Here is a 27,375-nt window from a genome sequence, read left to right as displayed (position 1 = left end):
CATACCAACCAGCATTGCAATCGGGCATACATTCCGGTCTACCGTAAACTTCTACTATCTAATTGGGTATCTTGACCCTCCAAGCAGACATCGGTAATGCTGTATGAATAACGCTTGTATCAGCAAAACTACCATTTTCCCGGAACATGACGATTGAGAATGGGCATGAGTGAAAGGCTTCTCACCAGATAATCGTTTGACAGTAGGCAGCACAAATCCAATCAAGATCATTGCTCCGAGGGTGACACAGACCATACTCATTATATAATACCCATCTCTAAGTACCACACATTCGCCTCCAGCAGCCGTACAAGCATGTTTTCCAGCTTCAGAAACACATTCGTTCGTCGTCGAGATACCTTTCTCAAAGGTCGAAGTAGGCACAGAACAGCTTGCGATGGTCAATATGTCCACTGAGCGAAGTATAAGGGGTTTAGGCCATGTTCCACCGAGGTTCGAGACTGTATTCAGGAGCTACAATTCAAAACACCGTCAATTCTCTACCCCATCGCTGTGACGTTACAATCCTTGAATGAATATGACTGGACTGGACGAGGATAAACATACAGTCATATAGGTGCCGCCAATCAAAGGATCCGCAATTTGAGTATGGAAGGCGCAAATCCCAACGAATTGTACGGTACTGAAATACCATCTCGTATCAGCGTCTGACTTCGGCCGCGTGAGGAGGGAGAAAGATCTCTAAAATGACTTACCTTGTCAAAGAAGAGAACAAGGTGGTCATGATGACCAACCCAAAATACCCGTTCCCTATCGGACCTTTCGGGAACCCCTTGACGACCAGTGTGGCTATAGCAGCCATAGCTAATCTGGCCCAGAAAGCATATAACCAGGGTTTCAGTACATTCGAGCTTTCTCCAGAGCCTGTCAAGGGATGCTTCGAGCTTGAAGGGGAGGGCGACGATGTTGGTCTGGACCATTTCGCAGCCAGCCAGCCTACTGCCATCTGCGCTGGGAAGTCCAACAAGACAGCTATAGCCAAGTCTTCTTTCGATAATCCCTTTTCCAACAATTTCAGACCCGTAACGGAATCATTGACCATGAAACCTATCTTGCAGACCAGGTGAACACACAGGAATGATTGGATGTCTATTTTGGGGCATCAGCAGTCAACTGAGTCACCTATCATGGGTCGTCATTGGAATGGGCGGCTCACTTTTGAGTTTAACTATACTCCACATGACCTTGTAAACCTTCTTGACGTCCATATCTGGATCATCTGCGGCTGGCGGATCCTCGGTCTTGTATACAGCTAGGAGGACGGTGACCAAGACGAAAAGGATAGCCCAGAACCGCAGATAGCCTCCTAGCGACACGAGGGGATAGTCAAGTGGAGTCGACCGGAAATACTTATTACTACGTATATTTCTTGTCAGCTACTAGTTCAGCCAACACGGGCGCCACAACAAGCTCACCTAAAATCCACACTATTGAAAGCCAAGAATACCGTGAAACTCAGAGCATTCCCTATGCCTATGCCTATTGTTTGCGCTGTGGAAGCGTAAGAGAGATTGGGTTGAGATAACAGGGTAAGTGCCCAGCCTGAGGACTCATCGTCAGCTATTGCATCTGACCGCAAAGGGAGTCGTAAATAATAGCTCACCATCAACAGCAATGTCTACGTTAGGGTAGATGTATCAGCCTGTTCCATCTCCAATGAGACAAGGGACGTGCTCACCCTGTGTGGCAGCAGCTAGGATCAAGCTCCCGAAGACACCAGTGATAAACCGTATGTCGATCGTTTCCTGTTATGCAGCATGATATCATTGTGTCAGGATGAGAGCGGGAATACCGGATATACACTTGATGATGGGCGACTTACAGCGCTCAGCCATCCTTCAATCCTGCCACCAATCAACCACATCCCCAGTCCCACTATACCTTGCACCGGCACAATCCAGCTTTTCCGCCTTCCCCAGCTCTTGACGAACCAAGCATCGACAATGGGTGACCATAGCAATTTGAGGGAGTAAGGCCATGTGGACAGGGCAAAGACTGCTAATTGGGAGTATGATAGATGGGATTTGAGCAGGAAGGGTAGGGTTCCAAAAGTGAGACCTAGAGGTACGCCCTGTAGCCTGTTCATCTCTTGTTCAGACTATAATTACTACCGTGCGTGTGTATTGGCCCAACTCACAGATCTGCAGAAGATAAATGACATATCAGCTCCGAATCTGTCAATTAATGGCTGAGAACGAGTGCGATGCTTACAAAGCAGAACAAGCAATGCAAAAGCCTTCTTATCCCTTGGACTACTCAGTCCACCTCCATCATACTCGTCTTCCCCGTCGGCCAGATTGAGCTTTTCGAATTGTGTTTCTCTGGCTTTCCCGCTCTTCCGCCTTCGGGGCGAGCTGACATTCGCAGACGAATCGTCCACAGAGCTTGATGACAATTCCCTCTTCATCAATAGTCCTTTCTCTTCCAGCTCGTTCAGATCTTCTATGTTCCTCCCTCGAAGCGTATTGTTCTCCCTATGTAGCATCTCGCCGTCCTCTGCCTCTGAGGGTGGCGTGCTTCCTGATACAGTCGACGAAGTAGAGGATTTACTTGATCGGCCTGGGGAAGGTTCAGGGTTCGATTGATGCGTTGCTGATCTTGTGATTCGTTTCGTCAAGGATGTTGATCGTTCTATTGATGTGGTGTTGGCCGTGGATGAGAGTGAAGACCGTGTGCTACGTTTCGGTGGCATTGGGACGAGAGTCGTTTGTCAAGCTGATTAGAGGGTTTGCGAGAAATCAGTTCGAGACCACATGCGAACAACTTATTACTGAGAGAGAATTTCAGTCTTTCGAGGTTGGGAATAGGACTGAGAAGAAAGGAGTGATGCAGCTAATCCTGTCGGTGCTTAGTCAGGCATTGAATAGCCATAAATCAGTCTGACAACACTCAAAAGTCGCGGTTGACATGAATCCATGAAAATCACATCACTCGCTCGCTTACCGACGTGTTCCTCTTCAATTCGGACATGTCCACTTGACGCTCTTCCACGTCACTCGCGCACGGTGGTCTCACATTTCACCACGTGTGTATAAGCTACTACCGCAAAAAACAAAACTATAATTCGGATCCCCCTCTCAAGTACGCGCTAGAAAGATAACCGCGAGACCGCGAACCGCGTCCATGTTGATCATCTAAAGAACAGTCAAATTCTTTAGATCTCTTTCATGACATATAGCTAAAAATAATCAACTCGAATAAGCAAAATCTCGGAGCACCAGTATCAGCATCAGCATCATGTCGGTTCCTCTTCCAGTCACTACCGCTACCTACCCTGCTGGGGTCAAACCCATCTCGGAACGAAAATTCCCAAAGACAATCTGCATGTTCGATGTGGACGGTACTCTTTCGCTCGCTCGACAACAAGCGAAACCCGAGATGTTCGCTACTTTGGCCAAGTTGAGGGAGCACTGTGCAGTTGCTTTTGTCGGTGGAAGTGATCTTAACAAGATTTTGGAGCAAGTACGAAGTGAGTCCATCAGCTCGTCAGCACCTCACCGTGGAATGACCATGACGACAGCCTCCCTGACCCTCCTTGTATACGTTGAGCGATCATGAACATCTTTCATTGAGGTTCATAAACACTGAGTGGCTCCTGAAACTTACGGTCGCTCCTAATACACTAGGTCTCGAGCTCTTCGACTTCGGTTTTGCAGAGAACGGTCTGGTCGCCTACAAATTAGGTCAACCCCTCGCGGCAGCCTCCTTCATCAAGCATGTAGGCGAAGAGGAATACAAGAAGATGGTCAACTGGATTCTGAGATACTTGAGTGAAGTTGATGTCCCCGTCAAGAGGTGAGCTGTCTCAGGCGAATGGATCTGTATCCACCAATTTTAGTAAAGGCTGACGAGAATGGATCCGTTGATCTTGGTTAGAGGTACATTCATCGAGTTCAGAAATGGTATGATCAACGTTTCTCCCATCGGTAGAAATGCTTCGTGAGTCGATACTGTCTTTGCAGGTTGGGTTATGGCACTAATTCGCTTGGCTATAGTATTCAAGAGAGAATTGATTTCGAGAAATTCGACAAGGTCAGCTTTATCATCGTCGTCCTGCATCGCGAATCAAGCTGATCTATCGAAACGCCACAGGTTCACGGCATCCGAGCCGATATGGTTACCAAGATGGAACAGGAATTCGTTCACTTAGGTCTTACTTTCGCTATTGGTGGACAAATCTCGTTCGACATTTTCCCTCAAGGTAAGTCTACGTGTCTGCCTGTCTGACTGAATACACTGCGTCAAGCTGGATGTTGCGACTGATCATATGTCGTTGTCAAACAGGATGGGATAAGACTTACTCCCTCCGACACATCGAGCCTGAGGGTTTCGACACCATCCACTTCTTCGGTGATAAGACTTTCAAAGGTGGAAACGATTACGAGATCTTCTCCGATCCTAAGGTGACTGGACATACCGTCACTTCGCCCGAAGACACCATGAGGCAATTGGACGAGTTGTTCCTTACTGTCGCCTAAGCCACCCTTCATGGTACCTCTAGTAGATGATCATATTGATGAAGATGAATCACAGGGCTGAGGTGAAGATACAGAGCTTGATACGTGACTGCTAAGGCTGCACGGTACTACGACTGGCGCAGCATCATTAGATTTTTATCATTCCGGACATTTTGCGAAACGTAAAACAACTGAAAATACCATATCAGGTTCATCGATATCATATTCTGGTACACATATGCATCTACTAGTGAATAGCAATTGAATGAGTGTCTCCGAATGCTGTGGACCATCGGTGCTTAGTCATAAAGCTGAGCTCGAGAGGAACGGTCTCACCAAAGGAAGTCCACAGGGTTTGGTATCAGTGAAGCTCACTCTGCTGTGCTTCTGAGAGTCGAGAAGGCGAATTCTCACTCGATTGAGCAGAGCAAGGGGAAACGGATGCATCCCGGAAGCCGAGGTATTTTTCAGCGAAGGCTTTATACTCCAAGCAGCATAGTATAGTACAAAGGATGCAGGCCATACCGTCGTAGTATTCCAGAACACGATGAAGACCGTCTTGTTGTCCTTCTCGCTATGACCGCCGCCCCACTCAACGCAATGGTTCGATATGACCCGGCCAGCCTTCTTCGTATTGTCACTACAACAGTTGGGGTGTATGTCGAAGGTACCTTCCGTAATCATTCGTGCCGCTTGACTTGCGAAGGAACAGCAGGATTAGGACTGGAGCAGGCAGAAAAGGTATGACATGTCACGGATTCCGTTTGTTCCGGCCGACCGTCCGACCGACCAACCACTGTATGCCTTCGCTGATCCTTCATTCCGCCTTCAAAAGCTAGGTACTACCCAGAAGGGAGGGCAACGAGAGCTAAGCGTGCGTTAACAGGAGCGATAGATGGATGGTCTTCGCCGAGGGGTTCTACTGTATACTGTCCTTCCAAATGTCGCCATTGGGCTTTTATGGTTGTCTTCGAATATGCAAAATCAAATCTCAATTTGAGCATGACGACGTCGCCCCAGCGGAATGACACACATCACGTTATCATATAAGGCGTAGTGAATTTTCCAGGTTATCGTAACGATCAAATCAACTGATCACCCAGAATCCACATCACGATGAGTACACAAAGCTATTTCAGCCCACATCTACCTCCTGAAGGCGGTGGGTCCGAAGAAGCACCAGATATACTATTCGTGAGGACTCCTTGCGATTCGTGCATCAATGCTCGGGAGACGAACTGCGATTCATTGGGGTGAGTGGAACTCAGAGCGCACCGCACTCCAGACACGTCCCAGAATTGATGCCTGGATGAGCACAGCTATGGTACCTGTACCAGATGCTCTGAACACAGGTTGACCTGCACTTTCGAGGGTGCACAGAGGAATCAACAATGGGGTTACTATAGAGCCGGACCCCCGGCTGCACCAACCCAGCAGCAGACGGCTCTGCCCCCTCGTAGACAGGGCCGCAAAAGGGGTGCAGCTGCCCTGGACCAATCGCAGGAGTCTTGAGCAGAGATCGAGCAACCCTGCCAGCAACAGCAATGGGTGAATACCAATCTCTCAGCCCAGTGATATTGGATGGGCTGACATGACGAGTGTACCTGATATGTTGCAGTTCCGGTTATTACGTTCCCTCATCAAATTTGCCCCAATGGCCTCACCTTGCTCCTGTCGATTGGGAAAATCCCAGGACCGCTGATCGTACGATTCCTGGTCCCGTTTATACTGCAGGGGAATGGGCACCCATTGTGCCCGGAATCAATACGGTAGATGGCCAAGAAGGAAGCTGGCTAACTGCTATGACCTCGCAAGCGGCGGCGGAGCGACAGCAAGAGCAATCTAATCGACCTTCCAACCCTGCAGCTGGTCAAGGTCAAGGTTGAAGAGCCTAAGGTTGTTGTTCCACTCGCTTGAGCACCGCATCTTCGCCGTCCCTGGATGGAGATTGCGAAGGATACGATCAGTTTATCGAAGGAGACATAGTCAGAGATTTTGAGGTAGCATTGTGTATGCGAGAGCCAGAGCATGATTTATGCAAACACGTAGAACTCAGCTGCGAGCCCCAATGTCATTAGCAACATGCTCATGAAGGGCGATCCTGTTCATTGAGTTCATTTGAGGTCAATCTAGCCTCTCATTCTAGCTCTGGTCCACTGTATTGCAGCCAGTCGCGCCTCTAATTGGAATGCAATGCCAGATGAGGGCGTCATTCTCTGTACGTTCTGTGTAGTGACGTTCTTTGTGCACCTATACGGAGAGTAAAGGGACTGTGGTACATGAGAGGAGTGGAATGATGCTGAATGACGGACTCCAGCCTCGAAGTAGACGGAGCTTTGATCATTCCAATGTGTCGTTGCTGAAGAGCATCCCAAAGGACCGAGAAATATAGCGTGATTCCTGTGCTCGTTCTCTCCGCTTCGCTTCAACGTCAAAGCAGTGCGATCTAACCCCAGAGGCTTTAAGTCTGACGCAGACCACGCTCCGCTCGGAAGCATGACCAGAAGCACAAGATTCTTGACCCCGCGCAATAGTCCTTTGCTACGAAACGACAAAGAGAGTCATGATTGCTGGAGAGCCACCAACAACGGAGCCGAGACCCACATAAACACATATATACAAGCAGGGCGGAGCGGTGTTCGGGTGGTGCGAATGGCTTCTCCATCATTCTTCATTTACGCCTACAGCTACTGCTACATCCGGAACAACAACACCTTAGCAGACTTCTCATCACATATTATATATCACTATCGAAGATGCCTAGACCTGGCGATCAACAGCGGCCAGGGCGTAAAAGGCGGTCTTGTGATTCCTGTTTTGTGAGCAAAACCAGCTGCAACCCGCCCACAGAGTGAGTGCTTCGAGCTCGCGGGACTAAATCAAATCAGACTTGCCCGTCATAAGATCATCTTCCGATACTGACTTGGACCTGCATAGCGGGACAGCTTGTTCGAGTTCTACAAGGAAGGGTATTGAGTGTGTCAATTCCCAAGGCACAGTCTTATCGCGACCACGAGATGACAGTCAACGGGAGTGAGTCCATGGTGTCATTTATAGGCGATTATTAGATCGCTAATTGCTGGCTCCCTCTGTAGCGATGGGCAGCCAGCCTCGATTGATGACTATACTGCTACTCAGCGCATCTACTACCAAGGACAGCCGGGAACATACTTTGTCGATACGCAACAGTTCACAGCTGAAACAGCGTATAACACAGGAACGCGCACTGGCTATAACGTATCATCCGGTGGTCCTTCCGTAGCTGGCCCCAATGGATCAAACTATCCAGCTTTTCCACTCCCAGAACAGTCAAGCGCCACGTTCAACCAGCAGACGCGCAACTGGTATTCTGGACAGCCGGGGGTTTATGAAGTGTCTACCACCGCAGCACCGGCTTTACCGACTGCCCAGTGAGTCCAGGTTTACTCTCATCTGAACCACTATTGACAAAAGTGGGTTTCCAGTCCAGTATACAATAATTGGTCAGTCCAGCTACCTCCCATTCAAGCGCACAATTCGGAGGATCAAGGAGAAACGAGGTGTTCTGAGCAGGACGGTGGGCATAATATTGGTCGTTCGTGGTACCCGTACATGTAGGATATCAACGTCTCAGGGATAATCCATCATACTTCAGTTCTACGTATGGAGTGCATGCACAAGTGAATGCATTTGGGCAATGTCCTGGTAGAAGTAACACTATATAATGCTAGTAAAAGTTATGTCAATGTCCGAGATTACAAATGAGTAAAACAAGGTGGGTGATCCACTGTAGTGTCCGTCCCAAAAATATGAATAAGAGTGAATTTACGGTAGCAACAAACAGGATCCGAATCCTCATAATTATGTCCCAAAGCGGTGTGGTCGTCGTTAAGTGTCGTTAAATTATCCTAGCTATGATGGTATATTGTCCGTGTGTTCCAAATTTCCAAAAGGTTAATCACAGGTCGTCTCGACGGGGCACGAGAGAACCACTGCATATTCCTCTTTGACGATGTCGCATCAAGGCATCTCCACGAGCAAAACCTTTTCCACTATAGCATACACGATGATCAGCAAATGCGGCAACGTTAAGCAGTATGGAATAGTCGGATAGACTCACCAAGGACAAGGGAAAGGTTTGGTCCCACTATGTATCCTCATATGTCTCCTCAGATCATGTTGTCTGACAAAAGCCGCATGACAATCATCCGTATTACACACATAAGGCTTATCTTCCAGATGCGTTTGGATATGAGAATGTATAGCTGACTTTCGAGGGAAATGCCTCTCGCAACCTTCGATCAGGCATTTGAACCTTTTGACTGGTTGACCCGTCATTGAACCATCCAAAGTTAAAAACGTCGTGTAGAGTTTTTCCAGGAACGCTCTAGGTAATCCTGCTGGACCACCATTTGCCCCATCGCCATTGGCACCGGGTCCTGAACCACCCGAGAACGAGCTTCGAGGAGGTTGGATGACCAGTTGTGGTTGACCAGGTAATTGCTGCTGGAGAAGCGGATTCCCACCCAATTCTGTGCCCGACAAGGTCCTCTGCATCAGTGGTACTGAGGACAGATCAGGACCGAAAACCAGAGGTGCCTTGGGGGAAGGTTCTCTGGGAATAGTGGAAGCTTCTTCCACCATAGGCAGAGCGTTCGACGGTCCGCCGAAAACCATTGGGTTTATTCCTTCCTCCGGCGACGAGCTGGATCCTTTACCCTTCTTCGGCGTCTTCGGCTTGGGTTTAGGTCCAGGTTTCAGTCGTTTACCAATTGGCGGATACTGTTGTCTTTTCCTAGGCGTCTCAGGACTGACTGGGGCGGAGTGCGTCCAGCCTTGTTGATGATCACTCATCGGCTCGCTCGGCCCCGCTGCAGCGAGAGGACCGAAGAGACCGCCTTGAGATAAAGAATGAGCCATGGGCATGGGGGGCGGAGGAGGGACATTGGCCATCGTGTGGACATACGGCGCAGATACCGACCGAGGAGCAGCAGGAAAGACGGGTAGCTCGTTCGAACGCATTTGGTAATTGAGGAAGGACGCCGAAGCGTGTCTCTGGGGTGGATGAGGCATGCTTGGTCCTGGTGCAGGAGGCGGTCCGGATTGGAAGTTGAAGACCTGAGGTTGAGCGGAATACGTCTGTGCCGACCATGCTTGAATATCCATGGGCTGAGTTGCTGTCGGCAAGCCAGGCTGGAAATTGAGGGAGATACCGGGAACAGCGGGGTATTCCATATGTTGGAATTGAGGCTGAGGAGGCAGGATGGGTTGATTAGGTAATTGCGATGACGATGGCGCACTGAACGTCATACCCTCCTGAGCGAGCATAGGGGTCTCAACAATTGTAGTCAAGGTGTTTTGTCGGTATCCTTGATTGCTTGGGAATGACGCTACCGACATCATCGATGTGGATTGCGGCATGACATGGGCAACTTGAGACATAAGAGTCATCTCCCCTTGTACGTCGTGTGGTCCAAAAGCCCCTTGATCTTGTTCTGGCGATGTGTAGAAAAGACCAGCGGGTTGCTGAGGTGTGCAGATTGGGGAGCCGCCGCCTGGGAGACTAGGGGATGGCATCTGAGAGCGGGAGGGCATGAGTTCCGGTAGACTGGTCGATGCTGGCACGGGCGGATAGATGTCTGGGAAAGCTTGTAGATTCGGTGACATTATCTCGTATGAGGTTGAAGCTGTCATTGCCGAAGATGCGGAGACGTTTCGATCCTGCTGAAAGGGCTGAGTGGCGCCAAGGTAAATCGAGGAAGACGAGACGGCACGCGACAGCGGGACACTGGTTGTCAAAGATGAAGAGGGTTCAGCTGTTCTTCGACGCGAGGCAGAAGGTGACACGGGCATCGAATTGGCATCGTATGTGGCTTGCCTTATTCGCTTCGTCGGTCGGTGAGCTCCCGCTGGAGTGCCCAGTCCAGACAAGGTCCTTGTCTTCTTGGCACTACGAGGGGCGGTGGGTGATTGAAGGGGAGTCGGATCAGGCATAGCAACTAGTATGGGGGTAGCAGTATTGTCTGGCTGAGGATTCTTCGATGGCGAGCCAAATGTAATCCCGTCAAAAGCCGACATATCGATGCCATCTGCGTTGAGACCTGAGAAGTCCATTCCGTCCCAGCTTGGTATAGAGTCGGTATTGGCGATCTTGACCGGGGTAGGAGCGATTGAGACAGGTCGGAATCCGAGTGTGGGTGTTCTAGATCCGTTAGCGTTGATGAATGTGTTCCCGGAATGCAGGGGGTGCATGCTGGCTTGAGCGCGAATGGACGTCATTGGTGAGATGAGGAATCCTTCTGTTCGCATTCTCCTAAGCCCGCGATCATTGGGGGTCTTCCTTATTGAGGTGAAAGGCGAAGTGGGGTCGAACTGAGGGAAAGCTGAATGGACTGGTGAAGACAGGATATGCGGTGTACCTTGTACATTGTCGAAGATCTCCCCGAAGGAGGGAGGAGCAATGGGTGATGACATGATGAAGGACCTATTGGCATGACGATGATAGTTAAGAGCGGAAAGGGAGGGGATGGAAGCAATAACATCAGTGCACTGTTCATCATCAGGGTTGAGAAGGGATATGTGTGTGTCATGGCGGAGAGGGGGGGTTACTCACCAACAAGTGGATGCGCACGGACACCGAGGAATCAAAAATTCCCCTCACTGTGACGAAAAGTGATAGAGGTGGAATAGAGCAGGTTATACAGTGGAAGGAGGGCTGGAGGAAAGGTGTCCGTCTTCCAAGCCTCTTGATATGTATAGAACCCCTGGTTTCTGTTCTCCTTTCCTCACAGGTCTCGCTTGAACTGTTGATCTAAACACCCTTATCTCGATCCTTTTCGCCGCCCAGTGTGTCTGGATTACACAGGAGATCGGTCGCAAGAGGAATGTATGTAATAGGTGGCTTCACCCTCTGGCCCAGTCGAGTAAGAGTACTCAATTATCTTGTGATCGGAAAGGGACAGAGCTGGAACTTGAAATAGAGGTAAAAAACAAGACGACCCAATGTGGGCAAAATCACAATTTTCCGGTTTGTTGTGTTTGCTGTGGATATAGGAGCGGATTCGGGGAGCAGTGCAAATTTTATCAAGGCAGTGATAGGCTGAGTGCAGTCTGAAAGAGCGTGTGGTATCTGATGGACTGAATTGGAGAGATGTATAGTATAGGTAATTGATGTGACCACTATCGCTTTGTTTGTTTCGATGTTTGGTTTATTAATCGAATTGACGCGGCTGATTTTCTGATTATCCGGCAACTGAGTACAAAAGAGTGTGAGTCCTCGCCTTTGCGGGTCGAGTGAGATGGTCAAGGATGTCGATAGCGATTTCAAGCAGCCAAATTTTGATAATGGTAATGATCAGAGAGTGCAATAGGTATCAAAGATCCTCAATCAAATGCAGATAATGATACAATATAATCAATCACCACTAAATGACTGTTTGTTCCGTGCCAGTCAGCAGGTACACACTGACCATATCATACTTGGCCTTCTCGCTCTGAATCCAGGCGGCAAAGTACATGACACCTTATTTGACGATCTTACGTACTCTCTAAATACTGTACGTCTAGTCTGTAGCACGCTTGTGACCATCAAGGGGGAAGTACCAATAAGGTCTTCAGTCTAGCACATATAAAGGCGATATCTGAAAATACCATGCCACGTACGAAGTCATTCGAATGAAAAAGGCAAAGTCAAAGTCAAAATACCCTTTGAACCCTTTTTCGCCTTTGCAGCGGAGTAATTGGAATCGAGAAAATGGTGCGTATGTAACGGAAGGAAGCAATGCACAACTAAGCAAGTTGTTGACTTCTCAAGTCTGCGGTGTTAGGTGATCGGATCGGAACTACTCTTGCATGAGTCCGCACTACAGACTAACGAGAAGTGAATTGGATAATTTGAACGTCAGTTGGTTCGGATCTGTCTCATCGGATGGAATGTTTATCTATTATTGCATTCTTCGCTTGTCCCTGCCGATCTAAGTTCTCCGAACGAACGTATTCATTCGCTTCTCGCCGGACCACAGCATGATCCCTTATTGCTCCACGCAGTCGATGGCGCTTGTCGAAATAGAGAAAGAAGAATTAGACGTCATACCAAATTGGACCGAACTGGAACATCAACATATCTAGTACACATCGGACTGACAGGTTCTCCTTCAGCCTATCTTTCAGCACCCATTCAGTGCACGTATCATATGTCTGTCTGTCACGCGACGTCCACTTCATGAACAATCACCAATGATGATGCGTTCATTGTGACGCTACTTTCGAAACAGGATGTTCCAGGATGAAGCAGACCTAATATTTATATGTGCCGCAGCTCCTGTTTGTTTGCATCCGATCATGATCAAAGGACGAGAAAGAAATCAGGCACGTCAGATGGGTCGTTTTTTCCGGGATTCACCCAGAGATCATCATGACGCTTTTGCCACAAACGGAGATATCCAGGCCGTGCGCTTTCCTCTCACTTTTACGTAATGTGTTGGTGCCCTCTTCATCTTCATGTTTTGTGCATGATGAGTTGGCCCCACCCCCACTTGTCAACCCCGCATTTCCTTCATCTTCCCAGTTTATCACTATTCCCCCTTGGGCACCGAACAAGATTAAGACATGTCTACATCCGCTGAACTGGCTATTGATCCTTCTCTGAGAGATCAGTCTGTCCCCGAAACATCGAAAGTAGGCGGTACAAAGCGGAAGACTAGAGTCAGCCAGAGCAATGCAGCATCGTCGCCTTCCACTTCGACAGGTCGCACAACTCGTCGGTCAGCTGGTGTGGCTGCGAGTCAAGATGTAGGGGGCAAAGTCACGGGCGAACCGGCACGAGGGGAAGAAGAGAATCTGAATGGTTATTGGGGTCCGTCAAATCCTGTACGTCTGCCGTCATCACTCGTCAAGTACCCTGCTCCCCCGTCCAGTGAGGCTGACTTACTTGAGTCGGCTTTACAGAAGCGTCCACGCAGATCATCTCCCACAAAACGATCGAAACCATCAACCACTATACCGAATCCTGGTTTCATACATGATGCTCAAACAACAGGCAATGTAGGCGGACCATCAGGATCAGCAGATGATGCTAGAGGGTTATCTTTGGCTGGCATAGAGGACCTAGCTGCTGCTGCGATCGCAGCGAATGTCAAGGTGAGTGCCGAGCATTTGAGGAGGGTGTCGGATCGGTCGATGTTCACTGACTCTACGCGGCTCGATACAGGCATCAGGCATATTCCCGTATTTCCCAATGTATCCCGTTGGCGTGACACCATTCCGCTATCCATGCTTGACGCCTTCCATACCCAATCCGCAGCCCGGCGATCCTCATAATCCTAAATTCCGGCCCTTCAATCCTCATGCACCTGCACCGGCATCTACAGCTAAGGGTACAGTGCCTTCTCAAAGTACTTCAAGTAGTCATACATCAGGATCAACGACCCAAAATCAAGGTCAAGCTGGAATTCCTGAAGCACGAGAACAGCAAGAAAAAAACCTCAATATCGACCCGCAATTGACCGAGCTCTCTCGATCATCTCAAATCCCACCACAAACACCACAACAATCCCAATCGTCCGGGATGCCTCAAGGAGTGAATCATAGTGCGGCAGAACAGATACCGCAACAAGCGAGCACTTCGTTGATGGATCACGATACGGCTGCCAGTGCTGATGCGGCTTTCGAATCGATATCAGCATTGTTGTCCGCTTCTCAAGGGGTCTATCCAACGCTGGATTCGATTGATTATGGGCAAACTCAATAATGATCCGATTATGGAGATCTAGTATATAATTGACATATCACTACAAGAAGACGGAAAGGCAGATTCGCCAAAGGGTTTCAACTGGGTAGTTCTTGAGAAAGTCAGGAATAGCCCGAGCGAGAGGTTTAGTATACTATCGAGATCTGGTAAAACGTGTTAACAGAGTCAGAAAGGGACGAGAGCTCATGATCAGGAACGAGCATCACATCGAACGAACAAAGTATCATGTACAATATGCATACAATGGTTGATCTCAGCAGCCAAACATATGCATCTAATTGCTCGTCTTCTTCTTCTTATTCACCATTCCTGCACGGCTCTTCGAGCCTAATTTCCTTTTCGAGCCTTGGACCTCGTCGTACGCTTTCTTCGTACCTGCTCCAAGCAATGTAGCATGACCTAAAAGACAAGACAGATGGCAATTGTCGTTAGCCTTTATCAAGCCCTCTGAGTTGGGTTAGACTGCACATTGAAACACGTGAGGTACTTACCAGTCTGCTTCAACAGATCATCAATGATCACCTTACTTCCACTTGTCGGGTATTTCGCACTGATGCCTCTAGCTATAAGCTTCTCACTTAATAGCTCTCTCAATTGATTTCGTAAGCCTCTAATATCCACTGCTTTCTTCATGCCTTTCTTCTGCTTGATCGTTCTACTATACGGTAAATCCTTGTCATCCTCTTCCGCATCGGAAAACATATCAGGATCAATATCGAGGTCCATCGCTTCCGCAGCTTCTTTCAACCAGTTCTTATCATGGGTCGATTTCGTCTGCGAGTGTTCCGCCAGTTCAATCTCCCTCGCTAATTTCAATCTTTCTCTTAATGGAGGTAAGAAATCAGTCTCAATAGGCAGTTCCGGTAATTCGTGAGATCTGCCTAGACTCTTCATCAACGCCCTTTGGACGCCCTTCTCTTCGGGACTACATAGTTGAAGAGCGAACCCCTCATTCTTCGCTCGTGCCGTACGTCCACTTCGATGGATGTAGGCATCGGCCGTCCGGGGAAGGTTGAAATGTATGACGTGATCTACCTGGGGTATGTCCAGCCCTCGAGCAGCGACATCGGTAGCTATGAGGATACCGTTCTTGGTTGATTTGAAACGATCGAGATTCTTCAGACGCTGTTTCTGCTGGAGTTGGGAATGTAAGGGGAAAATGGGTAGTTGTAGCAAGGTGAATAAGGGGATGAGTCGTCTTATACCGTCCACCGAACCGATGAATACGATTGACCTCCCGGGATAACGCAATAAGAAGTAGTATAGGTAAAGGTCCTGACCGGCCAATCGTGAGCTTTTGTCATTACTGCACAGCTATTGTGACGCGACGTGTATTTGCATACCTTGTCGGCTACCACGCACTCGACCATACTCTCCCTCAGGGTGGACACCACACCGCCCTCAGGACTCAAGTCGATCACTTCGGGTTTAGGATCACGGAAGTCCAGTTTGTCCACAAGATCCTCTACGATCCTGCAATTTCAGCTGACTGGTCGCAACGCGCAAGTGAGGGAAAAAGTCTACGCACCCAATGTCGAGCTCCTTTTGCCCTTGCCTTTGCTTGCCCTGTGCAGCCTTCTCTTGAGATTCTGCTGCAGATCCTTCGAAAGAGTAGCTGAGAAGACGAAAGTTTGCATATCGTCCCTGGCCTCAGAATCTTCGAGCAACGTCGAAAGTTGCGCGAACACCGGATCATCGTCATCGGGCCCTTGCGAAGCACTTAGCCAATCGAAGCAGCCTGTCAGTCAGTCTGCTGCGCTCACGGTCATTGCACATCACTATCATCAGGAATGACTTACGCTCCAGACCGTTGAGTCAGCTTGACAATGTTTTCCAGCTCCGCGAAATGCCCGTTCTCGATCATACGGTCCGCCTCATCAATCACTAAGAATCTCAAAGTACGTATGGATGACGCCAGCTCATCATTCTATTTAGACACGGGCGTATCAGCTATATTGCTTGATTCAGAATGACTTGGTAGCAATTGACGAACGGCTTTGATGAGATCCCATAATCGACCTGGGGTCGCGACTAAAATATCACACCCCCTCTCCAGTATTCTCTTCTGCTTCTGCGCGGATAGACCACCGACCACACTGCCTATACTGACTCGAGGGGGGCTTTTTGCTTTTAGTTTGTCTGAGGATTCGCCCTCTTCCTCGGAAGCGGTAAGAGCATGTTTGAGAAGGGCGTTCAGGTGATCGACAACTTGTAAAGCCAATTCTCTGGTCGGACAGAGCACGAGTCCACTTAGCGGTCGTTTCTTGGAGGATGTCGGTAACGGTGATCGCAGTAGATGGGATAGGATTGGTAATGAATACGCGAGTGTTTTACCGGAACCCTGACAGCCATCCAGGGAATTAGCTGTGTCTCATCATATTGAGAGGGGTCAGCGAGGAGAGGCTTACAGTTTCGGCTACACCGACTACGTCTCTACCGTTCAGACCAGCAGGTATGGCCCTCTTTTGGATGTCCGTGGGCCTCACGTATCCTGCGGCCAGGAAGGCTTTCTTGAGGGATGTATGAAGAGCTACGTCTTTCCATTCGGGTAATAAGGCGTCTATAGGAAGCATCGGTGAGGTCAATTATAAGAGTCACTGCCAATAATCCATGGCTTACCATCAAAAGCAGGTTCTTCTTCCACTTCTCCAGCTTGATCAGCTTCCTCGTCTTCTTCATCTATATCCTCCTGAGCTAAAGCCGCAAAATCCGGGAAAGCATCGTCTTCTTCTTGTTCTTCTGCCTCTTCATCGAGCGCATCTTCGTCCACAATGCCCTCTTCATCATCTTTTACATCGTCCCCTTTGTCTCCAATTTCGCTTGTTGGAGCTTCAAGCTCTACTGTGGCCTTTCCTTTCCCCTTTCCTTTGCCTTGTCCCTTTCGTGACGTTTCTTCTTTGGCCTACATCGATGTGTCAGTCAGATGCTGAAGAGTATCGGCGAAAGAGCAAAGACACTTACCACAAATCTAGCTACTTTTCTACCATTCTCAGCTTCTTCCCATTCAATATCCACATCATCCAGCTCTTCAAGCATCATCATACCACCTCCACCATCTATGCCGGAGAACGAAGGTGTATTGACTGTCTTCCATTTTAGCTCGTTGGGAGCTAATCTCTGACGAGGTTTCGAGCCTGACGCCTGTGAGTGCGATGAGGAAGATTTGTTTCTGCGCTTCATTTTCGAGCTCGATGCCGATGTCCTCTTGAGCTGCGTCATGCTGGTGCAACTTAACTGCAGATTATTCCAGTGTCTCTACCTGTGTGTCGTGAAGGTTGATAACGAGACTCGAACATGTTGCTTTCATGCATTGGAGAAGTGGACGTCAGAACTAACTGACTTCAACTTTTGACTTTTAGCCGGCCAAATGGTCGCTCACGTGACATGTAAACAACGGCGAGTGAATCGAATTGATTTACGTAAAGTGCACAACGTTCTGGCTTGAGCTGACCATTGAATCTGCTATCGATGTATGGTCCTTGCATGTATGTATTGTATGTTGTCGAGTAGACGACAAGCCCGACTGGACACGACGCCGATGTCAACGCCTAATACGAAAAAATTTCATACCGATGTGTGACTGGTATGCATCGAGCTGAAGGCGTCGTCATGTATCGTTAGCTTCTGTTTCGCCAACCTAGTTTTGCAATGGACTCGGATAGATAGACTACGTTGGCGTACATGCATGCCTCTTTAGGTTATGAGGCTCGCCTCTTTCGTAGCATTGTACAATCTCCCGTGATGTATATATAACTCGTTGCTCTTTGTGCATTTGTAGCTCTGGTTCCAGTCAGATCGTCTTATCCCATCTTACTAGCCGTCCGTCTTGTCGCTTTCCAAAGCTTTATCAACCATGACCATCATATCACAGACCCTCCATCAAGCATTTTACGGTAGAAGACACCATCTGATCACCAATCTCCTCGATGGTAGAAAGAAGATCCGAAAAGCAGAACCTTTGCGAGATGATTCGATCGATTCTCTATCATCCTCCGATACTTCAGACTTTTCCTCAGCTTCTACCAGAGCGGCATCGCCCACATTTACATCGATATTACCCGGGATCCTTGGTGACGGGCTCGGAAAGCTAGAGTACCCAATTCCTGAGTGGCCGGGTCAACTCAGACCCAAACCCCGCACCATCGAATACGACGAAGCGCTCTTGACTGTCGGCTGGCAGATGGACAACCCATACATCTGGACGGGGTATAGGCAAGCGTCGGGCTCGATCCGCCAATGCATGTACAGCATCTACGGGTGTAAGTGCTTCTGGTGAAGTCTAATATCTCACAGTACTGTACCTCCATGACGAACTAGCTAGCTAACATCCAAGAGACTCAATCATTTGATAGACCTCCATAACGAGACATTCAACATCCTCACTCACCTGCTCGGATCAATGCTCTTCTGCCTTATACTCCTATCGCACCTCATCTCGGAATCTTGGATCTTTACTGCTTTCGTTCCTTGGAGCGCAAAGAGTGAATTTGCAGGAGCTCAAACTATAAGCATGATCAAGAGCTATGATCATCAATCGACTCTGAGTTCGACCTCGAGCTCGATGTCGATGTCGATATACTTGGTCTCGTGTGTGATATGTCTAGGAATGAGCGCTGCGTTTCATACGCTCAATTGCCATTCAGCCAAGGTATCCCATCGAGCACATCGATGCGACTATGTAAGCTAGCATTCATCTACTTTGACCCTTTGATCTGGACTCATCCCTCTTCCCGTACAACATTGCCTCATCTGTCGGGGTGCCAATTGCTGAAATGTACAGTACGCGTTTTATAGGTCGGCATCGTCGTTCTTGCCGTGGGAAGCATAATCCCAATCGTGCATTACGCTTTTATATCTCAGCCATTCTGGCTAGCTGTATATACCTGTAAGTCCCACCATTCTCCCATCTGCAGAGTGCACGGTGCATTGTGAGTAATGAGTCGAATGCTGAATGATTCGGACAACTCAGGTGGAATCGGCATTATGGGTACATTCACCGCCACCGTAAGTCACACAATATCCTTGACACCATCCATACTATACTCCTTGATGGGCATCCCAGCAAACCAGCACGATGCTCTCTCCTCCATCTGACCTCAATGTGTGTTTTGCACACAGAATCACTGTTTTGCTCACATTGATGCACACTTCCAGATCGTCTTACATCCTCATTATCGGAGCAGACTCTTACTACGAACCTCAACATTCCTCGTCCTGGGCTCATCAGTCATCGTCCCCGTCTTACACGTGACCCTTCAAGAGGGATACTCACAAGCGTGTAGGAAATTGGCTGTTGGGTGGACTATCGCTGCTGGGATTTTATATGTATCAGGCACTCTGATCTAGTACGTCGCGCTACCCCGTTTCAAATTGATCCTTCTTATTGGAGGGATCCATCGATCCATCGATCCATTCATCCATTCATCGATCCTCACTGACATGACCACCAAGCTGATTTTGTCTCTCATGTCAATTTCTGAATGTTGGCAATCAGTGCTAGTCGATATCCAGAAAAAGCATATCCGGGGAGATTCGATATATATTTCTCATCGCATCAAATATTCCATACCTTCGTGGTATTCGGGACGATGTGTCAATACATCGCCCTTCGGAAGACTATACAACATCATTCGACTGCGTGGAATACCGAGGCTTATGTGTAAATGAACATAACAGACATCGTTGTATTTATCCGTTTGAATCTCGTGCATGCTGTCCCTGTTCCTGTTCCATACGACTGACTCGCATATGCATACAACCGATATATCCTTGCCCTTACTGTAGTGCGCACCATACCTTCGAGCGAATGTCAGTCGGTCATATTCATGGCAAGTACGAGTATACTGTAGGCGGGGTGCCACAATTCTAGCTGAATTCGCCACCCAGAAACCTCAAACTGAACGCCAGCAATCTAACCGCCAGAAACGAACGAGCCGTTCCTGTCTTTTTGGAAGTTGGAACCCAACAAACCGGGAAACAAAGACTTCTCTGATTCTGACTGTCTGCTATCATCATACCAAACAATACCTTCCTACACTGTATATCATACATAAATCATACAGGAACATCGCTCTGCTATTCAGACCGATTATACTCTCCTGCGCTTGTCTCGAATCAACGTACTTAGCTCATCGGCAGCAGTTCAGCCAATATGACCCGTACGTCTTCTTCGCTAAAGTCCCATATTGAGCCGGACACAGACACTCCGAACCATTAGACTAGAGACCGATGGAGATCAGAGAGCAGAGACTGACGGATGTCTATGATACGCAGGGGGCGATCAAAGGGAACGAGATAGAGCAAAGAAATTGAAGGAAGAGTAAGTCTGGACCCCATCCCTTCTTCGAGAGCTTCGCAGAATCAGTCGTCCCCAAGGTCTCCTAGCTGACTACTTACGATCCCGTGGGCAGAGCTGGGAAGGGCAAGAAATTAGCTGGGAGTCCACAAGCGAGGAGGGAAGCGTGAGCATCTATCTCCCATCTTTTCCATCTTGGAACCTTGTCACGCTGTCTTACTTCCGAGCTACAATCCTTCCCCGCGTCATGGCATGGTCTACAGCGTGTTCTCGCTTTCGGAGGATCAAGCTGATCAGACCACACTCACCCTTATTTCATGGGACGTATACGTATAGTGACGCTAAAGCCGTAGCGGAGAAGTGAGTGCTCCATTCATTCCCACCTTGAATCACCAGATATGGAACGGACAATCCAGAATTCGGAAAGATGTCATTACCAGACATCCAGATACGAATCAAGTGTTAGTCAGCTTTAAGACGCTGATGGAGAGATCCAACGTACTTGATCAACAGACAAGCTGTAAGTACCTCTTCAAATGTTTTTACCTCAACCCGCTGGTTGTTGGTCATCTGATCATGATGAGATGATTCACCCACACATCAATGTCATGTTAGAACAGATTGCTGATTGCTAATCCAATCCGACGTTTAGGCAAAAGCCAAAGCTCGAGCAGAGGCAGAAGCGAAAGGCGAAGTAGCTTCGTTCGATAAGAAGATACAACAACGTCAGGCGAATGCTCAACAGAAGAAATGATCGATCGACACCCAATGATCGAGAATAGCGATCAATGGTCAATGGTCAAAGATCAAAGAAACAAACTTCGATGGACGAAGGACGGTCATGAAATATCTCCAGGTCAGACTCAGTCAAAGAGAAGGATCAGAGGAAGGATCAGACTTTGAAAGGGTGAACAAGTAAATTGATCCATGTTGTCTCGGTAAACAAATCATTGACAGTACCAGTACCAGTATTTATATCATATATCAACATCATTGCATTGTTCATACCATATCTGACTAGATCAAACGAGCTTTACTCGTACGAGCAGACAATGAAAATGACAATTTGCTAAAAATGTTAAGATCGCTCTGATTCCGGTCAAAGTCTCGATGAGTTTTCTACGCGTTCAGCTGAATTGTCGCCAACGAAAACTTATTGCTACCTGAGCCCATAGTTACTCAAGCCAACGCCAACGCCAACGCCAACGCCAAAGCCAAAATGCAATGCATCGTGATCGTCATGTACTACAAGGTCAAGTTTATGTCCAGTCAGAATGCACAGTTGGATATGATGGTTGGATATGTGTATGGTTCCATTCCCTTTCGCCGCCCTTCCCTTCCCTTCGCTTGCCTTTCTTTTTCTCCCATCTTGTCTATTGTATCTCCCCTGCCTCCTATCGCCCTAGCAATCAGGCCCTCTTGCAATTTACCTTCACTCCTTACGCACTTCCACCCAAAGAAGCGATTTCGTCCCTGACCTGCTGCTCGCTCTCAATCTTCTTAACCTGCGTTCGTTCCAGCACTTCTCCGCCCGCCAATCGAGTTTTGAGATCTTCGATAGCCTTGAGCTACCATTCACACATCGCGTCAGCACGTCCATCCTCATGATCATGATCATGGTAGGAAAGTAGATGGATGGGTTAAGCGACTCACCTTTTTAGTCAAATTCCTGATCTTTTTGGAATTCGCATCATCCCCTTCATCCTTGATATCAACCTTGCTGACGTCCTCGGTCACTTGCTCGACCGCCCCCGAAGTCGCCGCTGCTGGTTTCTCTTCATTTTCTCCCTTTCCTCTCTTCCTCGTTCGTTTCTTCTTATCGTCATTGACCGGTTCCTTAGGCGCCGATCCAGGTGGAGCCGAACCAGGGATATACCGTCCGGCGGGCTTCCCACCTCGGAACATCGGTGTAGGCGTCGAAGCTCCAGATCCATTAGGCGAAGATTTATCGTCATCTCTCCTGGAGTACGCATCTGATGCTAAAGTACCTCTTGCTCCAGGAGGCCTGTATGCTCCTGCCGGTTTGGAGTCACCTTTTCGTGAAGAATGTCGATCAGCTAACGCCCTGTACTTGACGAGCATCGACAAAAACGGGAGCTGACTCACCTCCGTTGGTCGTGTCTCCCTTTTTACCGTACTTGGCGACACTCTCATTAGGCTCAGGAGCTTTAGGTACCACAGCAGGGAAAGGTTGAATGTCTTTGACTAGACGAGGGGCGAAAGAAGCTTGATACAGCTCTTCAATTGGTTGGATATGCAACAGTTGACCGCCGCACCACCAGATCTTCACGCCGTTGTCTACTCTCAACCGTGGGGATAGAGTAGCTGTGAGGATGTACTGTCCACAAGGTGAGAATTCGCAATGGGATGAGTTAGAAGCCCTGACGATCCAACCATTAGCCGCGTTGAATGACAAGGTTTACAGAGGGATAGTTGGACTCACTTGAATTCGGCTACCTTGTTCCGCGTACTGACATCCCAGATATCCACACCACCAGCAAGATTACCGAATCCAGCAGAAAGCAGTAATCTACCTTGAGGCTGGTACAAAAGGAAATTCCGATGTTGCGATCCGAACGAGAAGACAGGTTTAGCTTTTGAGTCGAAGAGCTGGACACGAGCTGGCATGTCTGTGACACAAAAATGCAATTACTTCAGCTAGTGTCCCCATGTCCTGTGTCAAAGAGGCAACAGCACTCACATCCGTAAGTAACGACAAATTCTCTCGAGTTGGGGGACCAGGTGAAATCGTATATGGGGCCTTCTTTGTCCAAGTCTACTAATCCGTCGAAAGATCCATCTAGACTGACTAGGTATAGGTTAGTTTCTCCGTAGTATGATTTCCCAGTCACATCGACATCCGATTGAGCCATGAAGAGGGCCTGAATCGGTACACCATTTTTAAGCACTGAGATACTCGACTATCCGCTAAGTTGAACGATCGCTTACCTGAGTACCAGCGTTGTTCCACTTGACATTCAACTTGTCGGCTTTGTAAAACGCCTTTCTGGCCACGGTATTCGGTAAATCCTTGGTTTCAGTCTTTATTTCTTCCGAAGTGCCGTTACCGTTCGCAGTCGCAGTCGATGACTTGGGTAATAGGCTTGATAACGGGTACAGAGATATGGATGCTGGTGCACCCTTCTTCTCCCCGATCCAAATTGCAACAGCTGGTTCTTGATGCGGGTGAACGGGTTTCGACGAAGTTACGCCGGCCGCTAAGCTCGTTGGTGCGGACAAGAATATCCCTTTTACTCCTTCTACACGGACTCTACTTATAGGTCGAGGTGCCAATGGCGGTTGGAATACTGCGATGTCTGATGCGCCAGCTCGTATCAAATGCGACTCGTCAGAAGTGATTATTGGTTCCCTACAAACCGCGCATCAGCTTTCATGAATCATTTGCACACGATAGCTGAATGAAGGAGCAGGTACTGAAGAATAGACCTACCATCCGTCCATACTCTTCGAGTACCATCCGCCAACCTCCTCACCGGTCTTTACATTCCACGCTTTCACGTTCTTGTGCATATCACCGTTCTCCTGCTTGACCGGCCTTTCGAAGGTGAACAGGTTGGTCGAAAGCGGGGAGAAGTTCAGAGCGAGAACATTAGGCTGCGAGATGATTACAGGTGACGAACTTGAGCTTGAGGAGGACGGAAGTATGTGCACACTGAGAGACAAGGATCAGCTTGTCCACGCTGAATTGACATGTTCAGAGGTTCAAAGCTGATTTGAGCAGCTCACTTCGATCCCTCCGCATAAGCGAGCCACCCTCCATCGCTCGAGTGCGTATAACAACGTGTAGCTGCGGTATCACTGCCGAAGAGGTCAGCTGGTCAATTGGAATCGATCTCACGTCGCAGCTTGTACTCACGCAGGTATCCTACTTGAGATTTCCCAAGAAGGTCCATCGGCTATACCAGCCGTTTTTTGTGCTCGGACTGAGCAACATCAAGAAGTCAAATTAGCTCGAGAAGAATTGTCCCGCGCTTTGTGGGTTCACTCACAGGCATAATGTGTAGCAGACATCTTGTAGTGCGTGCAGAGACCTCCAAGCGATGTCTGATATCCGATGTTCAAACGATTCTAAGCTCTACAAGTAGTCTATCAAAAGGCAACGCGAAAAAGACATAAAAGTGGATTTTGGCTTTGGCTTTGCTTTCGGTTGTTCGCTCCTCACCGCCAAACGAGTACCGTAGTGAAGTACCCTTATGTGGATTTGACAGGACTATGACCAAATGGGTCTGATAATGATAATGATTAAATTCAATTCAACCGGTGATGACCGCCGGATGACCCGAATTGGAGGAGTGAATGATAATTTGAGGTTTTCAAAGATGAATGCTTCTAGCTGCTATGGTACAGGGTAACCGCTCACTTTGATGATGGAATTTAGACAATCTCAAAATTCATCATTACAGTCGAATAGTACATGATTAGTCCAAATGGTCTTCATATAGCCATCACCCCCACACTTTCACCCAGACCAGAAGCCTAGTGCTCACGCTCATACACACTGCGTAATAGAGAATACTCTTTAATTAGAGGAACGACTCGAAGTAAAAAGAAAAAGCTTTTCAAGAGGATCAAAGCTAGCCCCACATCATACCCAAAAACGAAGTTACCTAGACCACCGACAGCGATAACGACAGCGATAACCTTAAGATGCACCAGACTGGAAATTCCATCAAGCTTCTGACGGGTTCGTGTTCTCTAGCTGCATGAACATTGTAGAATTTACAAGGCTGACAGATTTCGGCGGAATTGATATAGGTAACTCACACCCTAGATTGGCAGAGGCAGTTGCTTCTCGGTAAGTCGATCACACCAGCCCATCAACCCTTCCCAATATAAGCCTCCATTTTATCGTAGAAACAGCTCGCTGACCTTCTTCTTTCAATATCCACCAATGTGAACGTGCATGATCATTCAACTCATATGCTCACTCACACGACCACATCTTACGTTATATACCACACCAAATCAACTTGACAGTCTTGGTATCCCCCTGACACCATGCCACGTCTCTAAATTCCTGTCCCTCGAAACATCCGTGCAAATCCACTCTTCAGTCCGAGACGAAGATGTCTTCATCCTTCAATCCCCTTCTCCTCCAGATATCAACGATCATCTGATGGAGTTGCTCATCATGATTTCTGGTAAGTTAGCCGTTCAATTCTCTTGGCACCGAAATTCAAAATACACCAAATACACCTGTCGAAAAACAAAATCCAAATGATGTCGAACGTGTATCAGATGCTAATCACATTGTGTATTCGCCTGTGTAGCTTGTAAGACGGCATCTTCAAAACGAATCACAGCCGTCATCCCCTGCTATCCCTACGCACGACAAGATAAAAAGGACAAATCCAGAGCTCCAATCACTGCCAAGTGAGTCTGGCTATTTCCGTGTTTCTTGTCCCGACTACTTGATGCTTACAGTATGCATCCCGTATCTCGCTCATAGGCTCGTGGCAAACCTACTCGCAGTCGCAGGTGCAGACCACGTAATCACTATGGACTTGCACGCTTCTCAGATCCAAGGGTTCTTCGATATCCCAGTGGACAACCTCTTCTCAGAGCCCAGCATGGTGCAATACATAAAACAGGAGGTCGACGGGTGGAGGAATGCTATTATCGTCAGTCCAGATGCGGGGGGTGCTAAGCGGTGAGTCGTCCACTTTCGACGATTACGACGAATGCCAGGAACAAAGGTCAGGTCAGAGGAAACAGAGGAAGTCGAAGACGATCAAAAAGCGCCCAAAGTCAAATCAGCGTTAACAATCAGGGTGAATATGAGCTGATACCTTTTTCATACCTGTTCGTGGTCAACCAGAGCAACAGCATTGGCAGATACCTTGAACCTAGATTTCGCCTTGATCAACCGTAAACGAAAGAGAGATTTAGCTGCGTCCATCACTCTACCGACCGTCCCGCCGACGCCGCAAGGTTCAGATTCCGGTTCGACGGCTGGCGAGGGGTCAGACGACGAGAATACGTTCTACGTCGAAAAGATGGAGTTGCTCGTTGGGGACGTCAGGGGCAAGATCGCAATTCTGATAGATGATATGATCGATACCGGACACACGGTCAGATTGGCGGCTGAGGTCTTGCATGAGAATGGAGCGAAGGAAGTATACGCTTTGATCTCTCATGGTGAGTCACACAATCACACTCTATATCATGTTTCAACTTTCATCTTTCCACTTTCATATGCACATGTCACAATGACATTGGACGTTCGTTATCGGCATAACGATGTGATAAAGTGATGGGATGATAAAAAAAAAAAGAGAAGACTGACTCGACTCGACTTGACTGGACTTGACTCGCAGGTCTGCTATCGGATACTACGATGGAGAACCTCCGAGATCTTCCAGTGAAGAAATTGATCGTGACCAATTCGATCGACCAGACCGACAGGATCAACGCCACGAAAGACAAGATTGATATCATCGATATCGCACCTGTCATCGCCGAGAGTATAAGAAGAACTCATAATGGGTGAGTTCATTTCCCCCTTATAGAGCAGATCAAGGAAGTCTCATAATGACCGGTTGCTAATTACTTGTTTTGACATGCTCAGAGAATCGATCTCAGCTTTGTTCAGACCTAATGATCTATTCATCTAAGCAGGGGGCGATAAGAGGAGGAAGTCGGAGGAGCACGTCGCCGCAAGGAGTGATCGAGGATGGCTTGTAATACATCATCCACGAATCGGAACATCATCAGTATAAATGATCATGTCCACTTTCCATACAATACAAAAACACAAACATAAACAGCATCACCGTTATCGTTAACGTCCATACCTAGATTTCATTGCTTTATGCGTGCTACTGTGCTGTCATGTCCTCAATGTAATGTCATTT

At 48.1% G+C, this 27,375-nt stretch overlaps 11 protein-coding genes across 11 annotated transcripts; 7 read left to right on the top strand and 4 right to left on the bottom strand.

Moving 5' to 3' along the window:
• Positions 1-58: 58 nt before the first annotated feature.
• On the bottom strand, positions 59-2,713 carry I303_100911 (uncharacterized protein; the record flags this gene model as incomplete). The annotated part of the gene is made up of 10 exons (XM_065968223.1): positions 59-99; positions 186-474; positions 568-643; positions 717-872; positions 924-1,110; positions 1,178-1,377; positions 1,437-1,590; positions 1,700-1,766; positions 1,844-2,092; positions 2,159-2,713. The coding sequence occupies 10 exons, from the start codon at positions 2,711-2,713 to the stop codon at positions 59-61; spliced, it is 1,974 nt and encodes a 657-aa protein (XP_065824295.1).
• A 545-nt stretch (positions 2,714-3,258) lies between these two features.
• Positions 3,259-4,499, top strand: I303_100910 (uncharacterized protein; the record flags this gene model as incomplete). The annotated part of the gene is made up of 6 exons (XM_018404280.1): positions 3,259-3,490; positions 3,648-3,816; positions 3,898-3,960; positions 4,017-4,053; positions 4,114-4,222; positions 4,306-4,499. The coding sequence occupies 6 exons, from the start codon at positions 3,259-3,261 to the stop codon at positions 4,497-4,499; spliced, it is 804 nt and encodes a 267-aa protein (XP_018266934.1).
• Positions 4,500-5,594: 1,095 nt separating this feature from the next.
• I303_100909 (uncharacterized protein) lies at positions 5,595-6,364 on the top strand (the record flags this gene model as incomplete). The annotated part of the gene is made up of 2 exons (XM_018404279.1): positions 5,595-5,731; positions 6,097-6,364. The coding sequence occupies 2 exons, from the start codon at positions 5,595-5,597 to the stop codon at positions 6,362-6,364; spliced, it is 405 nt and encodes a 134-aa protein (XP_018266933.1).
• Positions 6,365-7,234: 870 nt separating this feature from the next.
• I303_100908 (uncharacterized protein) lies at positions 7,235-7,892 on the top strand (the record flags this gene model as incomplete). The annotated part of the gene is made up of 3 exons (XM_018404278.1): positions 7,235-7,329; positions 7,416-7,511; positions 7,574-7,892. The coding sequence occupies 3 exons, from the start codon at positions 7,235-7,237 to the stop codon at positions 7,890-7,892; spliced, it is 510 nt and encodes a 169-aa protein (XP_018266932.1).
• A 523-nt stretch (positions 7,893-8,415) lies between these two features.
• On the bottom strand, positions 8,416-10,931 carry I303_100907 (uncharacterized protein; the record flags this gene model as incomplete). Its single annotated transcript, XM_018404277.1, has 2 exons — positions 8,416-8,509; positions 8,578-10,931. The coding sequence occupies 2 exons, from the start codon at positions 10,929-10,931 to the stop codon at positions 8,416-8,418; spliced, it is 2,448 nt and encodes an 815-aa protein (XP_018266931.1).
• Positions 10,932-13,064: 2,133 nt separating this feature from the next.
• On the top strand, positions 13,065-14,205 carry I303_100906 (uncharacterized protein; the record flags this gene model as incomplete). The annotated part of the gene is made up of 3 exons (XM_065968222.1): positions 13,065-13,325; positions 13,404-13,595; positions 13,666-14,205. The coding sequence occupies 3 exons, from the start codon at positions 13,065-13,067 to the stop codon at positions 14,203-14,205; spliced, it is 993 nt and encodes a 330-aa protein (XP_065824294.1).
• A 274-nt stretch (positions 14,206-14,479) lies between these two features.
• On the bottom strand, positions 14,480-17,424 carry I303_100905 (uncharacterized protein; the record flags this gene model as incomplete). Its single annotated transcript, XM_018404275.1, has 9 exons — positions 14,480-14,604; positions 14,697-15,480; positions 15,549-15,670; positions 15,734-15,924; positions 16,005-16,132; positions 16,199-16,546; positions 16,614-16,765; positions 16,825-17,107; positions 17,167-17,424. 9 exons carry the CDS (start codon positions 17,422-17,424, stop codon positions 14,480-14,482), a joined length of 2,391 nt encoding a protein of 796 aa, XP_018266929.1.
• Positions 17,425-18,058: 634 nt separating this feature from the next.
• I303_100904 (uncharacterized protein) lies at positions 18,059-19,868 on the top strand (the record flags this gene model as incomplete). The annotated part of the gene is made up of 6 exons (XM_018404274.2): positions 18,059-18,464; positions 18,558-18,883; positions 19,000-19,090; positions 19,175-19,209; positions 19,360-19,550; positions 19,700-19,868. The coding sequence occupies 6 exons, from the start codon at positions 18,059-18,061 to the stop codon at positions 19,866-19,868; spliced, it is 1,218 nt and encodes a 405-aa protein (XP_018266928.2).
• Positions 19,869-20,356: 488 nt separating this feature from the next.
• I303_100903 (uncharacterized protein) lies at positions 20,357-21,254 on the top strand (the record flags this gene model as incomplete). The annotated part of the gene is made up of 7 exons (XM_018404273.1): positions 20,357-20,363; positions 20,479-20,524; positions 20,616-20,666; positions 20,837-20,860; positions 20,917-20,961; positions 21,014-21,020; positions 21,153-21,254. 7 exons carry the CDS (start codon positions 20,357-20,359, stop codon positions 21,252-21,254), a joined length of 282 nt encoding a protein of 93 aa, XP_018266927.1.
• A 685-nt stretch (positions 21,255-21,939) lies between these two features.
• Positions 21,940-24,532, bottom strand: I303_100902 (uncharacterized protein; the record flags this gene model as incomplete). The annotated part of the gene is made up of 10 exons (XM_065968221.1): positions 21,940-22,068; positions 22,154-22,533; positions 22,607-22,881; positions 22,944-23,130; positions 23,202-23,382; positions 23,450-23,870; positions 23,952-24,173; positions 24,248-24,319; positions 24,378-24,444; positions 24,511-24,532. The coding sequence occupies 10 exons, from the start codon at positions 24,530-24,532 to the stop codon at positions 21,940-21,942; spliced, it is 1,956 nt and encodes a 651-aa protein (XP_065824293.1).
• Positions 24,533-25,168: 636 nt separating this feature from the next.
• On the top strand, positions 25,169-27,135 carry I303_100901 (uncharacterized protein; the record flags this gene model as incomplete). The annotated part of the gene is made up of 8 exons (XM_065968220.1): positions 25,169-25,205; positions 25,277-25,316; positions 25,499-25,662; positions 25,792-25,894; positions 25,971-26,171; positions 26,340-26,659; positions 26,839-27,007; positions 27,090-27,135. 8 exons carry the CDS (start codon positions 25,169-25,171, stop codon positions 27,133-27,135), a joined length of 1,080 nt encoding a protein of 359 aa, XP_065824292.1.
• Between the last annotated feature and the right edge of the window lie 240 nt (positions 27,136-27,375).

This window comes from Kwoniella dejecticola, chromosome 1 (assembly GCF_000512565.2).
Source record: "Kwoniella dejecticola CBS 10117 chromosome 1, complete sequence".
NCBI classification, from domain to species: domain Eukaryota; kingdom Fungi; phylum Basidiomycota; class Tremellomycetes; order Tremellales; family Cryptococcaceae; genus Kwoniella; species Kwoniella dejecticola.
This window is presented reverse-complemented; position numbering and strand designations above follow the sequence as displayed.